This window comes from Empidonax traillii, unplaced genomic scaffold (assembly GCF_003031625.1).
Source record: "Empidonax traillii isolate 1590-97213 ecotype Southwest subspecies unplaced genomic scaffold, ASM303162v1 scaffold245:size1430315, whole genome shotgun sequence".
Classification (NCBI taxonomy): domain Eukaryota; kingdom Metazoa; phylum Chordata; class Aves; order Passeriformes; family Tyrannidae; genus Empidonax; species Empidonax traillii.
In genome coordinates this window covers 232,232-247,895 of record NW_020955438.1, presented here as the reverse complement: position 1 = coordinate 247,895, position 15,664 = coordinate 232,232, and the positions used below count along the sequence as shown (strand labels likewise).

At 40.2% G+C, this 15,664-nt stretch overlaps 1 protein-coding gene across 11 annotated transcripts in view; it reads right to left on the bottom strand.

Moving 5' to 3' along the window:
* Positions 1 to 15,664, bottom strand: part of BRSK2 (BR serine/threonine kinase 2) — a 318,125-nt gene that overhangs the window by 153,246 nt on the left and 149,215 nt on the right. For all 11 annotated transcript variants that reach the window (XM_027888707.1, XM_027888706.1, XM_027888709.1 and 8 more), the window contains exon 2: positions 8,810 to 8,904. In XM_027888707.1, coding sequence (XP_027744508.1) covers positions 8,810 to 8,904 — 95 coding nt within the window. The remainder of the gene's footprint in view (positions 1 to 8,809; positions 8,905 to 15,664) is intronic.

Genomic DNA, 15,664 nt, shown 5'->3' with positions numbered 1-15,664 from the left:
ATGGCAGAGCACACTGAGCTCCATCTGATAGCTCTGGAACTAACAGTTAATTGCACTGGGATTGAGCCTTCCCAGATTTTTCCCAAATCTGTGCCAACTACTTAATAGCATAAACTGCAGGGAACAGACTGAGTGAGGCCTGGTTTATACTTAACAAATGATCAGCAAAATTTTCATGTTGGATAGAAGCATGCAAAACAAACAGAAAGAGCCCGTATCCCCCTAACTGACAGTGCAATGCCAGTCCTTGGCTCTCAGTTGTACCAGTTAAATATCCATTAAGTGACACATTTTGTCTGAGCTGGGAAACTCATAAACTATGCTGTGCTAAGAAATGCTTCTTACAGAAAGGCAATGCTGATGTACAAGGCACCACTCAGTTGTTTCAGCAAAAATTTAAGATAATCTTTGAACAAAGCCTTTGCTCAAATGACTTGCCTGCTCTATACAGTTATGGACTACATACCTTATTTGGGATGGATCAGTATATCAGGTATTTATGGTGTTTATTCTGCATGACAGACGCAGGGTCAAATACCTGAACCAACTGTGGTCTCAGTCAATCTGCTCAAGGATTGATGTCCCATTACTGCTAGAGCTCTTCTGATGTAATGCTGGTTGTCTTTCCAAAAGGAAAGAAAAAGTAATTAAAAGGTTTCCAGGCAAGATTCTGGAATATGAAATAGAAGTCAACGTAAAATGGTTTTGAAATTCTTTTCATCTGCAAACCCGGGAGAAAAAGTTTAAGACAGAAAAGAAAATATTCAACAAGCTAACCACACCTGCCAAGTTACCCTTGAAATCTGCCAAGTTCCTAATGAAATCACCCTGCAAAGCACATGCTGTGTTGCAGTGATGAGACCCCAAAATCTTCCTCCTCCTGAACTGTTGGTAAGCTTTATAAGCAAGCACCAGCATGGCAGAATCACAAAAACAGGATATAACAGTCTGTAAAAAACCATGGAGTACATCCTAGCACAATGCACACTCATTCAATTCCAGCATATGCGGTGGTGTGAAGAATGATTTAAAAAATCCCATACCGTTACTCTGGTGCTTCATAGACATGGGTTTCAAATGGTTCAATCAATACCGTATTCACACTGCTGACTGCATCTGAGTTTTACTCCAACTTTTGCCCTTAGTCCAGGAAGAAATTATGTGAGGAAAGAAAATTATTTTTTTACAAGCAGCTGTATAACTTAAAAATCTTTCAGTAGTTCATGTCAGAAAATGTGCCCTCCAACTCCTTTTTTGCTTAAAAGATTTGGGAATTGATTTTGTTCATAATCTAAAATGAATTTCCTATCTGTAAATGTGGCCAATTCTACCTATAGCTCAATCAGAATCCACTCTGCTATGGAATCCTCTACTCTGCAGATGGGGATATGTTTCACCCTATAACTCTTCAGACTGATTAATTAACCACAGAACAGAGCTAGCTGAAGTGCTGGCAGAAGTCAATTAAAAGGTTTTGCTTATGTGAGATCAAAATCTAACGTTTTTTAGCATTTTTCATCAACCTTTAGTGAGTCAGGAAAAAAAAAAAAAGTATTACAGTTTTGAATGCACCAAAGAACCTGCAGCTCCAGATGGAAAAACCTAAATCTTCACCAGACTCATGATTCACATCTAGAATTAACAGAGACCACAGCTGCAGGTGTGAGACCACCCAGGCTGAGGGAGTCTCATGCTTCAAGTTCCCAGACCAACTGGATGTCCAGCCAGTCAGAAATTCTGGAAATACTACAGGATCTGACCAGGGTTTACAAGCTCTGGATGCCAGTCTCAGTATTTTCAAACTGCACAACCCATCTCTTCAAGGCTGAGCCTTGAAGATAGCCTTTCCCTTGCCTTTCAGCATAACTCCTATTAGTTATCCTTCCCAAAAAACTGAGCATCAAGCCTGACAACAGCTGAGAATCCTGATGCTTTCTACCATTGCCCCACGTAGTGTAGGGATACATCTCTCTAGCTGTGTCTGCCCCACAGCTGTGGACTCTTGGAGCCTGTCTCAAGACTTGGTGCATCTTGACTTGATAACGGAAGGATCAGAGGCAGTGAAAGTCCCTGCAGAGGCAGGACTTTCAGGGTCTCTGCTCTGTAGCAGGCAAGCAGGACTCCCTAACAGCCTGCTACAAATGCAGAGAGACTTCAAAAGAAACCTAGCCTTTGATATATTGGGAGTTCACTGAGCCAAAGTTATTTCAGAGAAAACATTTTAGTGAATCAGCGTCTTTCGATAAAACTAAGCTTTGGCAATGGATGAGAATTCCCAGAAGCTTCGGCAGAGAAAGCTATCTGAAGTCAAGCTATGGTCAGTCTCATCCCAAATGCAAGGTCAGTGCAATTACAGTGGCAACAGGTAAAGGCAAAGCTGAACAGAAAGGGATTTTACAGGCTAATTATTGACAGTAGCTTTAGAGGTGGATGAGGACTGGACTGCTGGCACATTTAGACATCTCATCTCTGAGGACAATTACTTACCATTTAGGCATTATGGTTGTGATCAAGTGAAATGCATGGAAAAAGCACTCCTTGACTTCAGCTAGCTCTAGTCTGGGCTCACGAGGGACATTTATTGCTGTATGACCAAGACAGCATATGAGGATGGTACACTGTCTATGTCCATGTGTTTGCACACACAAGACTGTAGGTAGAGCATGTTGGGTACAACAGAGGTTTGAGCCAGACTGCTATAATACAAATTAAAAGTAGGGTGGAAAAAATGGGCCCAATTATTTCTATAAGTTGCCCAAATGCCTCAGTTGATCATACTAACTTTAGAAAGCAAAAGGCACTATGCACACTTGACAGGTTTGTTCCTCTGACAGGTACATCATGTGCTTGTGATTACTGTTTAATTTCCTTCTTTAGGAATACCTCAAACTATGTTCCTTGTGGGTGTGGTGGAAAGTGGAGGCAGAGAGTCATTCTTCTCTGAAGGAAAATACAATTACCCAACTTCTTTAACTGCTCAAACAGATGACAAGTGAACAGGCATTCAATGCTCCCCACTAGCTCCAGTTTAAAACAAAACACTCTGCATTATATATTCAGTAACAGATCCCTAATCCCAAACTCTCTATGGCAGAAGGGAACCAGGGAGGTAAAAAAAAAAAAAGCCCTTTTTATTTTGCCTGTGTTTTTCATATTGCAAGGTGCTTTTTTATTTCACTGAACTCAGAAGAGAGACTTGCACACATGAAGCTGTGCTGCACAAACTGGGTTAGTACTGGAATACGAACAAGGGTCACAGAGGCAGGGGATAAGCGTGTGTTGATGCACTTGTGGTCTTTGATGGGTGCCAATCATTCCTGCAGCTTGTTCACCACCTACACACTGTCAAATACACACACACACACTTCTAATCTGCTCTCTACCAGTGCTAAAGCCGACAAGAATGTGGTAATGCTCCAGGTTAAAGATAAACCACAATCAGGGTGTGAGTGTGTTTTAAACAAGCATATGCAGTGAATGTGCACGGGACACTCCATGTACGTGTGCATATATTCATCTATACACTGAAAAATACCAGTATGTACATGTTCTGGGGAGATTTAATTTCCTTTTTTTTTTTTTTTTTTTTTTACCATGACTACAAGGTCCTTTGGGTTATTCCCTTCTCGCAGCAATATGCCAATCAATAATAATAAGAAGAATAAATGAGTGCCAGCAAGTTAGCACAGGGCTTCTTAATCAGGGAGACCTGTGAAGTTTGATGAATGCTTAAAAATCTTTTCTTTGGGACTTCTGTTTAATAAATGGAAATAATTTCCCTCTCATTTGCTATTTTTAACATAACCACGTCCAAAATCTTGTCTGCCAGTATCCTAGATTAATCTAAATGCATCTCACTGATGATATCCCATGGTCTTGTGTTCCCTTGTACCCAGTGGTAGATGTACTCAGTGGGATTCAGCAGCAGGTTAACACCATTTCCACTGCAATCAATAGCAAACCTCCTAAATACTGCACTGGAAAACAATTAGGCCACTATTGAGTACATTAGAAAAAATATTGATTTGGTGGAATTGAGGTTTAGTGTTGGTGAGTTTGGCTTTGTTAATGTCAGAGAAACTGCCCTTGTTATGATCAAAGCTGAACTCGAACCAAGTTACACTATTCAGTCCAATTCTGTCTCTGCCTTGGATTTAGCTTCTCCCTGATACTGTTCTGATATTCTAGTAATGAACCAGCCTGCAGTCAGCAGTTGAGGACAGCTAGGTCAGCCAACATCACAGTCTTTTCTTTGAAAAATCTGAAAACAAATTCCAAAGAGAAGATGATGCTCTCAAGTATTACTTTCTTTAACTTCACTTGGGGGAGCCTAAATTTCTGCTTCTGCAGACACCTTGCACAAGTGCCTCTCTTTATGCGCCATACAGAGACATGTGACTTTTTACAGATTTCAAGTGTGTGATGGAAATTCACAGCTCCATGGATTTTAAGGCCAGAGAGGCTGCTGCATTAATCTAATCAGAGCTAATGCATAGCACAGATCAGGAAACCATTATCAACTACTTCCTGCTTCAAGTCCAGCAGCTGAAGTTGAACTAGGGTCTCAGTTTTAGAAAATCATACTGCAGTTTAAGAGGAAGTTTAATAGTCTTTGAGGGGACAAACTCGCTAGAGCTTTGGGTGGCTAGTTCCAATTAGTAACTTCATCCAGTGATCAAACAGGGCGAGTATTTCTACATTCAGTCTACTTACAGCTTATAACTATTAGTTTCCAATATGCTTTTTGTACTCAAGACTGTAATACCCTCTGTTATCACATGCCTATCCTCATTATCACTATTTACAGACCATGATTAAGCTGTGTCTTAGCCTTCTCTTTAGTAAACGAGGTGGATTGAGTCCCTTGAGCCTTAGAAAAACACAAGCTCCGATTGTTTACTTACTCTCTCAGATAATTTCTAAATTGTGCCCAATTTCTAAACTTTTTTCCTTGAAGAATGGAGAAGAAAGGGAAAGACTCAAAAGTAGGATAAGGTAGCAGAGAAATAAACACCTACTGAAACAGAAGCTCACGAAGAAGCAAGAGATGATGAAAAGACATGCAAAGCAGTGCCCATTTACAAGTATGCTTCCCTCAGTTATCCTGTCAATTCCAAGAGGCTGACACTCGATCTCCTACCTATCCTTCCACTCAATTATTTCAGGCAACCAGTGACTTCCATTAGCGATTATTGCAAGACCTTCCCAGCTTAAGAACACACACTATGCCTTCGCAGAATTTTTTAGAAGCAGAGCTCATTAGCACTACAAGGCATTAAACCAACTGACAGCTTCCCCAAAACCAGTACTTGTGTCACAACTGAGCTCCACTAAAATGGGACTGTGTTCTTTCCCATCCCCCACCCTGGAAATATCTGCCTTGCTTCAAGGCCAGCACTGGAGGACTCAGAAGAAACAAAAGGCACATGGACACAAAGCACACATATGGAGCTTTGGGCTCCAACCATCAAGCCTGGGACATCTGTGGCTTTCTCAGGATGCCCGTGTGTTCAAGTAATTAGACCAGGGCCAGCTGTCCCCTTCTCGCTCTTCACCCTTTATGCTCCCATTACTGCTACTACCTTTGTCTGTCCAAAGAGTATTTTGTCTGATGGATCACCAAACGAGGAGGTTTTTTTGTTGTTGTTTATTCTTTGGAAGGAGCGAGTGGAAGAGAACTAGTGAGGCAGTAAACAAGAGAAAGGATTCTCCTGACTACGTCTCATGAGACACCTCAACGTTTCCAAACAAGCTTTTGCCACATCAGAGGAAGGATTTACTTTAACCTTTATATTCTGAAGTTATAAACTCCAAACCCTTGTAGTGGTACTGAAAATTAAAACCATCAGCAGTGAACCTGCCTGCTCAGGAAAGCTTACTGCTTTAAGGATACATTCAACTCTTGTATTCTGGGCCTAATTTCCCTGTCAGCGATCCAGAAGTAATTCAGGGAAATCAATGAAGTGTATTTCACTCTCAAGATGCTCACTGCAACACACTCCTTTCTGAAATCTTTCTGCCAATTTGTGCTAGAGCAAGCTAGGGGTATGGTGGGAAGCAAGTCTCCACATCTGTGGAGGTTACTGCAGCGCAGTTGAAGAAACCCAGATGAAGCTTTTACCACTTGTGTGAAAGCAGGAGCAAGAACAGAACCATCCCTTTGTTCTCAACTGTGAAATTACATTTGTAGCTTTGCCCAAAGCCAGGCTCCCAAACAGGCTGGAGCTGGGGAAGGAACACTGCTCCCCAGCCTGCATTTAGCGAGTAAGGACATGACAAAGCAAAAGGCTCGCATGGGCACTGAGCAGCCCTGTCCTTTGACAGGGCAGTGAGTGCTTGGATGATACATTTACTGCAGCTTGTGCTGCATCGTGTCTGCCCGTGTATCATCTCCATAGCAGCAGTTCTGCTAATTGAGACCAGCTGCTTCAATTCCAAATTTTTCTCTCCAGAAATATCGATACTACGGCATTATGATTAGAAAGCACTTTACCAAATGCCTCTCAATTCTGCACAGCTCAGATGAAGAGCAGCTGCAGAGAGAAGGGACAGTTTTCTGAACGTACAGAATAAAATACTGCGAAAACACTGGAGAAATGAAGGCTACAAGAAGCAAGTCAAAATAGAATAATGATGACAAGGAAAGCAGCCTGCTGTATATGCTCGTGCCTGTCACTTCAGATGTTGAAAGGACCGTGAGCACACTTCTTCCTTATGCTCTAGGATAAATGGCCACACCACTGCACTGTTACAGCTTCATGTGGCAGGTGTACATGTTTGTCAGATCCAGTTTTTCTGTCCAAGGCTGGATTAAAGCAAAATCCATCAATCTGGGCCTGGCTTGGGAGAGTAGGTGTGGTCTTGAATCATTTGGCTCCAGGGGCTGTTCTGCATAGCCCACTGGCAAAGAAAGTCACTAGAACTGATAAGCTAGTGGGAAGATGCATAAAGTAGGAATGCCACCACACTACTGTGACGTGGCTTCACTGTTGGCTATTTCCCTGTGGCTCCTGACTCCGCACAACAGGCTGTCAGCTGGATGCTTCGCAATAGTCACACTTGGGATTGCCAAAAACTGCGGTTTTTCCCTCCAGCCAGACTGGATTAAGCTTGCTAACAGTACAGTCAATTCTAAATTCACTTAGAACTCTCAGGCCCTGTCTGTGACCATCAGATGCAGGGCATTCCTGAAAAGACATCTGGTTACTGAATTTATGCAAGAACTGGGCAAACCACTTCAATCCCATCTGTTGTTCCAACCTCCTGAGCACAGAGAACAGAATCCTTGAAAGAGAAAATCTCACCAAGAAGGGTCTGAAAATGAGAACCACAATACAACATGTGATTTCCTCCTGAGAAAGATGCTGTACAATCCTACAATAAACATGGCACGCTTCAGCATGTGGCTGTGTAAACAAGGGCCTAACACACCATTTCACAACTCCGATTTCATACTACAACCGAGGTAATGCAACACAACTAAAGCAGAGAGATTGCTTTGCTATGCTAAGTGATTTGCCTCCTACTCCGAAAATCAGTGAAGTAAATAAAATGTTTTATACAAATACCAGACAGTGTCTCTTAGAGAACAAAATACTCTTGTTTTCAAAAAATATTCCTATTATTTTACTTTGGAAAATATCCAGTCTTTAGTGTCTCATTCAGATTTTACCATTTACACACAGTTTTCTCACCTATTTCACTTTCTACCTTTTGGTCTATATTAGAAGTCTGTTTGAATCCACAGTGCTGCAGGAGAGGGAATAGATTAATGAAATTCCAGAAAGGTAAAATCTGAACACATCACAATTGAATGTAAACTTTCAGAATTCTTCTCTGAAAAAAAACAAACTTATATTTTTTGTGTAACATTCACTGACTATATTTTAGCTTAAAATCCATCTTCTTTCTGCTCTGAGTAAGGTTGCTATACTTACTTGTGCTTGGAAACAGCTGACACAGAAGTCCATATAGGAAACAGCAGTATAAACACATATGCTCTGTGTGCTTATATGGGGAAGTTACCTCGATAAAGTGCTCCACACTGCACACGAACCTGTTAGCGTAATTTGCAGGTGACAGCGTGATGGAATTCGTTGATTGCACTGCAGTTGTGTTCCCTCCCATCAAGATGAATTTAGCCTTTCTAGTCACCAAATCACATGAATAAACTGTTATGCATACATTTATTTTATTTTTAGGTTTCCAAGATCAATCAATGACATTCATGTGAGGAGAATCACAAGGCTAGGTAAAAAACAAACTAAGTTCTTCTGAACACTAACAGTCATTGGGACCATTGGGACAACCACTTTGATGGTTTCCAATGGCACAGCTCTTGTGGATTGTAAACAGAATTACAGTACCTTTAAACAGTCATAGACCTTGGCACACCAGATCATAAAGAACCCATGCATCAGAGCAAGCAGCAGGAGTATTCAAGTAACAGATTCACTAGCCCTCTGTTAAATCTCTTCATGCTGAAGTGTGTACACCTCAGTCTGCAATGTACCCCAATCACAGCACTGCAGTGGTGGAAGTCAAATGCCCAACACACACCTGCCCCAGCAGAGAAGCAAGACGTCTGCAGTAGACCATTTATTTTGTTCACAAAGCACAGGCATACTCCCATTTAATTTCAGCTGCCCTAGCCTCCCCCATAACTGAATTATTGTTATTATGCTCTGCATAATCCTAGTACTGACAGGGATGTTTGTTATACTTAATTAAAGATATTAATTTTGCATGGAACAGAAGACACAGAGCCAGGAATCTAATTTTTTTTTTAAATCTCCCATTAGAAAATTACCTTCATTAGCACCGACTCACTGAGCTTCTCTCTGTTGACAATTTTTATCGCGACCTTCTGACACGTGACACAGTGAACCCCCAACTTCACAAGCCCTGCAGGAGAAACAAAGCAAAATAGAAAGGAAGAACTGGTTAGAGACAGTCACTACTGACGATTTTGCTATTAGAACACCATCCAGCAGTTAGCAACTTCTAAGCAAACAAATTCCCACCAGTATCTTCTCCAGCTAGGTAAGGTCATGTGAGTAATGATGACCCTGCAGCCCACATTGTGACCATTCGGCAGTGCAGCACCAACATCCTTGATGCTCCTGCTGTTTCTGCCACTAAAACTGTGTTTTTGTTGAAACACTGTATTCCACCTCTCACAACTCAAAGTGCATTCTATCAATAAGAAGTTTTGCCAGTTGAGCCACACCAGACTTAGGGCTTTTGTTGATGCTTGTCATATGTTGATGCTTGACATCAACAAAAGCTTAAAAATAAGCAAAACTAGATGGTCATATGTTTGCAGTGTAAACATAGCTTCTACTGTTCTCTAGCTCCTTCCAAAGCTTTCATGATCCTAATAAAAAGGTACTTAATTATGGTTTCATTTACTCTTTTAATTTACCCTCCTGGATAAACTCAGCACTGTGATGAATGCCATTGTGGTGTGGACGAACATCAGCATCTGCTGATAGAATTCGAAGTTCTTCTTACTTGTTATTATTTACTATATCCTTGTCCTCAAATAATACAGAGTGCTGTTAAGTGATTACATTGGCAAAAGAATATGGATATCCCTGACGGGATCAGGATGTCTGAACTATCCCCAAAATATAAAACAAAACCCCAAGACTTAAAAGAGAAAGAACTAAGTAACATATGTGAAGCATTACCTTCTGCAAAATTTTCATCTAAATCTACTGACTTGCATGAAAGTAGATTGAGATACCTCCCACAAGTGAGTTTAAGATAGTACCCTGACCTATCGACTCTACTGCCATTAAGAAAATCTGTAGCTGGAAGAACTGTAGGTTATTCAAGTGAGGTCTTGTTTGCTTCAGCTTTTACTCTGGTCAAACATGCACATGAAGCACAACACCTGATGGGCTGGATCCCATCCCACTCCACACATGATATGCCAAATTGCCATTTAGTTTAATTCAGTTATAACAGAAGTAAAAAGAAATTGCACCTCCCTGGTGTCACTAAGACCTGCTGTGCTTTGCAGAGCAGTGACAGCACAGAGTAGGAAAAAGCCTAACTTAGCTAGCAGCTCCTAGACTGGGTTGCAGTTAAGAAGCCAACCATCCCCTGGTGCAAACCACAAAGCCAAACACATTCCTTTATCTGGAATCTCAACACAAGATTTGCAGTCCAGTGAAACTCCGAACACCGGACTTCACATGTCTTACTGAAGGATAAATATATACACTATTGCCTTACTACAAACTGGCCCCAATGAAGTGAACTAGAGCTTCATCAGGGACTCCAGCAATCTCCTGTGGGTACTTGTCCATACTATTAATCACTGGCTTTTAAGTGGAGAAATAAACTCCCAACTTGTTTCCAGTCACATCTCTTTTACACCATGCTCAAGTGTTCTGGATATTTCTAGTCACATAATTTCTCAGTCTCATCTGGTTAAATGCTGACATCCTCACTTTCAGCCATGACATACATTAAAAAGTTACAAAAATTATGAATGCAGTGCACTAACAAATTTGAAAATATGTATAGCAATAGTGTGCCCTCAGCCTGAAGCAAATGAGAAGCGCACCTGGGCAAAGATGCTGTAATGTCCAGCCACACTCACTTTTCTGTATGATTTTTTTCTATTCAATTTATAATATTAACCATAGCACTACTGGCTCTCTGTTCACTGTTCAGAGCAGCTGCAGCCTTCCTTATGCTTCTTCCCTTTGGCTTTGTTCTGTGTTTGGATAGCGGCTACTTGGCACCATCCTGTTGAAAGTGTGCAGTTTCAATCTGTGCCAATTGTTCCTTCCTGCTTCTAGCACAAATCACAGCTCTACATCACTCTTGCAGCACAACAGCGCTTTTTACATTGCTCTTAGTTACTTTCAAATTTCAGCAGAACTTTTAGCTCAGTCCTTTATATTGAGATTCCCAGGATCTGTGGCACAGTGCTGCATTGTAACATGATGCAGACCAATTATTTTCAGAGGTCAATGAAGGTGAGAAACAATTGTTCTCTGATTCATCATCAATGATATACCAGACTTGTGGTATCTCACACTTCAGAGTTTGATTTCCAATCTTGTTACTCCCAAATTAAGACATCTGTTCCACTGAACATGGCTTATTCATGAACTATTTTTTTTTGTCCTCCCTGAAGCAACCTTTCATTGAGTCACAGAAGGGTTTAACCACGAGCTTCTGTGACACTGCCATGCTACCTTCACTGACTATCTTCACAGTGTCCTCTGTGCTTCTAGCTACTAACTTAGCACAGAAAAATACAAAATTAAGATTAAACCATTTTGTTTACTCAAACAAAAAGTAAATAAACTGTTAAAAGACATCAAGACTTTGCAAAAATAAAACTGAATCACACTGATTTTATACTGAATTAATTTCATTGCCCTCAAGAAATCATTCCTGATTTACACCATGGTATCAAAGGACAGAATGAGAAAGCGTAAGATTTAATGCATCGTTCCTCTTCTCCTCATTTGCATTTTAAAAATCAAGGGGAAAAAAAATGCACTGTCACTGCTGTTTTGTGGAGATAGAACTTTTAGTCAACCCTTTGAACAGCCCAAGACAGCACTTTTCACTGTACTAAATTCAATTAATGTAATTTTAAAATGAAAATAAAACAAGCTGCTCTGCCTTGCTTCCTCCCTCCTCCCCGAGCCACTTCCTTTCACCATTTCCATGCCAGCCTAAGCGAAAAAAAAAACAAACACCAAAACCCTCTTAGTAAGTCCATCCTCCTGCTACTATGATGAAAGCCTAATTGAGTTTGTACTCAGGACTTCTGTTTCTGTCTTGTAATTTCAGCCAGGTGTATAACTACTGAGAGATGACTTGTGGATTTGAGTTCCTGTGGGCTTCTGATTCTTAAGTCCTTTTATTGATATGGAGAATATTAACTATTTAAGATGTATTATTTACCTACATAATAACAGACCTATGAGAGAATAAGAAGCAACTTTGTGACTGAACTATTGAGCTATTATTGAAAAAACAGAAGTGGCAGAATTTCCTGCTTAGAAACGTGTCCAAGGTGTGTTTGCAGGGCTGTTGAAGAGGCTGTGCATCTTCCACTTTTTCCCCTTCTGTATATTCTGCTGTAAATGAGCATCTCAAAACTATACAAATCCTCCAATACAAATGTGTCAATAAGTTAGGTACTTATTTGTAGAGATATCTACACACTTAGGCCAGCACAAGTACCTGTGTACCTGCCTCTTTCCCCAAAGGAAAATAAACAAGACTGCCGCTGCTAAGTGGATATTTTGCACTGACTTGGCTTAAAGCAAATCTGCCAGGCAACAGAGTTTGAAATTGTCAGCGTCATGAATAAGTAACTCCTCAAATGCAGGCAAGTAACCTTCATGATTGTTAAAGTTAAGCTCAGTCTGTCCTGACAGAAAATCTACGATGCTGTGGGCATCAACCACTTGAAGTTTCTCTCATAGCTGTTACACACACTCATTCCTTCAGGCACACTTCAGATCTCCATCCATAGATCATTCCTGGGGGCTTGTGGACCTTTCAAATAAGTTGTTGCATCCTATGAGCTAGAAGCATTGGGCTGCTTTTGATTTTAGCCGGTGAACTGCACCAGAACCAGCCCTATAACTGAAGGGGGAGAGTAAAGATGGAAACATGAAAACACTGAAAAGCAAGGGGATGTGTAGGTTAACACTTTTAACACTAAGTTAAAGCCACTATTTGATAAAAAAATGAGCATGAGGAACCTCACATGACACAAGGGAAAGATTACACTGATGGAAGAAGAGCAAAGTAAAGTGTACCGGCCTGACACAGCCTAACACTGCAGTGACCTGCAAGTAACCACGCCGGTGCATTTTCCTGCTTGTAAACTCCCACTCTGTGGATGCTTAGAGAAACAGAGTTCTTCTACGAAAAGGACAGGAGCTTATATGATGAACAAGGGACAGAGTTAGATCAGCTGGAGAGGTGGACAGCCTCTGAAGCAGTTCAGAGAGTAGATTCTTCTTTTACCCAAGAAGAATGTTCTATGGGGATAGAGAAACAAAAGCTTCCCTCCAGCTGAGACAATGCACTCACTGTGAATCCATGACCACACCAAGTGGCCTATATTGTAACTGGCAAACACCTCCATGACTTTTCAGCCAAGAATGGGATTTTAGAAAAGGCTGACTTATTTTTGCCTTGCATTGTGTGCTGTAATTTTTCTCTAACACAGACTGAATAAAACACTAAGAGCTGGTGCTATTTGATACTCACGTCACAACTGCTTAAATACTACCATCTTACTAACAATCCTGTTATTACAACTCTTCATTAGAGAAAGAAACATTCTAGGAACAAGAGGGAATGTTTTCAGTACTATCCAAACTCCAAGTTTGACAGAGACACTGATCTGAAAAAAATCATCATTTTAAGTGAGAGAGAGAGTGTAATAAATAATGAAGCAGCACTGTTGTTTAAATACAGCACTTATGGTATATCCATTGTTAATAATGTTCCCAGTCTTTCAGAAATGTTAAACACAAGTAACTCATTATCTTGATTTCTAACCATAAGGCCAAAAATTACTTCAAGAAGTGAAATGAAAAATTAGGTACATTTGCTATATTTAATACATACAATTTTTGCAGTGGTAAATGGAAGTATTTTGTTTTCTTTTAAAATAAAACCAACCTAATGCCCTATTCATAAGCACTGATACATTTCTCTAGTAGGGAAACTATCCACTGATTTCAGAAGATCATCTGCACATACATGTTGCTTGCTCTTCATTTCACTTCAGTGCATTGTCAAAGAACTTGAAAAATCCAAGCGGAAAGCCCTGGTCTGGACAGTAGTGTCTATTTTGGCTGGATGAGCAATTAAAGGAATGTCTAGAGAGAAATATTGCTCCTCTTTTAACTTGAGTTAGCTAATTGCCAATTAATTCAAGTCAATGAATACTCTGCAAATGTTAATCTAGGCAGTGCAGGACACTAACATTTGTGGTTTACTTCAGGGCTCAAACTACTACTGGCAACCAACTCTTTTGATTAAAGGAGGCACAAAAGTCCTAGGCTGAACAAACTCATGTGCACTCTTTTTTAAAGAGCTACAGTGTGTTCATTATTGTTGCATATGAACTTTGTACATCCAATCTTTATATACAAATGATATAATTTAATTTATCCCCACAAATTGGAGATTAATGTTGTAAATCTTAAAAGAATTTATGGATACTCATTCCTGAAAACTACATGCACTAACATCTGCAAGACCTGCAAAACTTCAAGGATGCCAGTTTAGAAAATCAACATCTGAAGCAAACAAAAGCATTAATACATCTCAAGTGGGGCACAGGACAATACTTTAAATGTAATATTCTTCATCTTTACTCTCAACAGTTACCTTCACAAACACTGTAGTTTCAATTAGGGTTAAATCAGTTCAGTTACTGTGTCTAACTCTGCTGACTGCAGTAAAGTTGTTTTAGATCTGCAACAGTGGAAAATGGATTAAAATTTGGCCCACAGCAACATGATTTCCATAGCTATGAAATAGGGATAATAACACTTACTTACTTACCTTGCAAGGGCTGTAGCAGGATTAACTGATTAATCCTTACAAAGAATGTTGGAAAGGGATATAAACTCTACACAAGTTTTACATATTACAACCAGAAAAACTGCATTTCAAATACAATCTGGAAAGAAAGCTCTAGATAATTTCTTAGCGTCCATTTAATTTTCCAATTATTTTAGACTGTAGAGTCCTGGTCTCCAATGATATGCAACTTACACTCCTCTTAGCTGCACTCGAAAGAATTTTGTTCTTAAAGAACTTTCCTACTTACAGAAACCAATAATTGTCCTTAATTACTCAGTCTTCCCATTGAACAGATGTTTATTTTTCTACAGCAATTGTTATGTCTAATTATTGCATTTAAAATAAACAGAGACTTAAGGCAAATTATATGGTATCAATTTATAATTGCATATGGGAAAAGGAGGTATAGGAGAAATCTAGAAATCTAAAAGGATGACGATGGAGCTTCCCAGGTTGCTAATGAAATAATTTGACCATGGGCTCTTCTACAGAGAGATTCTAGCACTATAAGGCAGTTCCAAGGGCTCATGCAATAACTGTTTGTAAATTGCATAAACTCTAATTACAGTAGGACCAAAGCCAGAGTTCAGATGCTCAGCAGGTTCATCAGTGCTGAGATTCACATGCCTCAGCTCAGAGCACAGGGAAGCTGCACACTAATTTGCTATAGCCTAGATTTACTGTCCTGAGTTACGTGCACTGTCAGATGTTTACTGGCTTGGCCAGCCAAAGGGACAGACTCCTAAACTCAGAGATTGGTAAGAATAATGCATCAGCTCAGATGTGACTGGGTCCACATGCCTGATATTACAGAACAAGAGATACAAACATGTATACAGATACATATACACAACAGCTCACCAGGAGCAGGTTTTACACTGTATGCCTCAGAGATTATGGTAGGATCATCCTCCAAGCTCAGCAGGATCAAACACAGAGAACCAACATCACCTCTATTGATTTCTATCTTGGGCTCTTTCTTACAATATTTCATAAATCAATACTTCTCGGAAACCCTCTGTTCCCCCTGAACATAGCAGAGAACATGCCTGTTGAGTCCGTTCGACACGGCCTC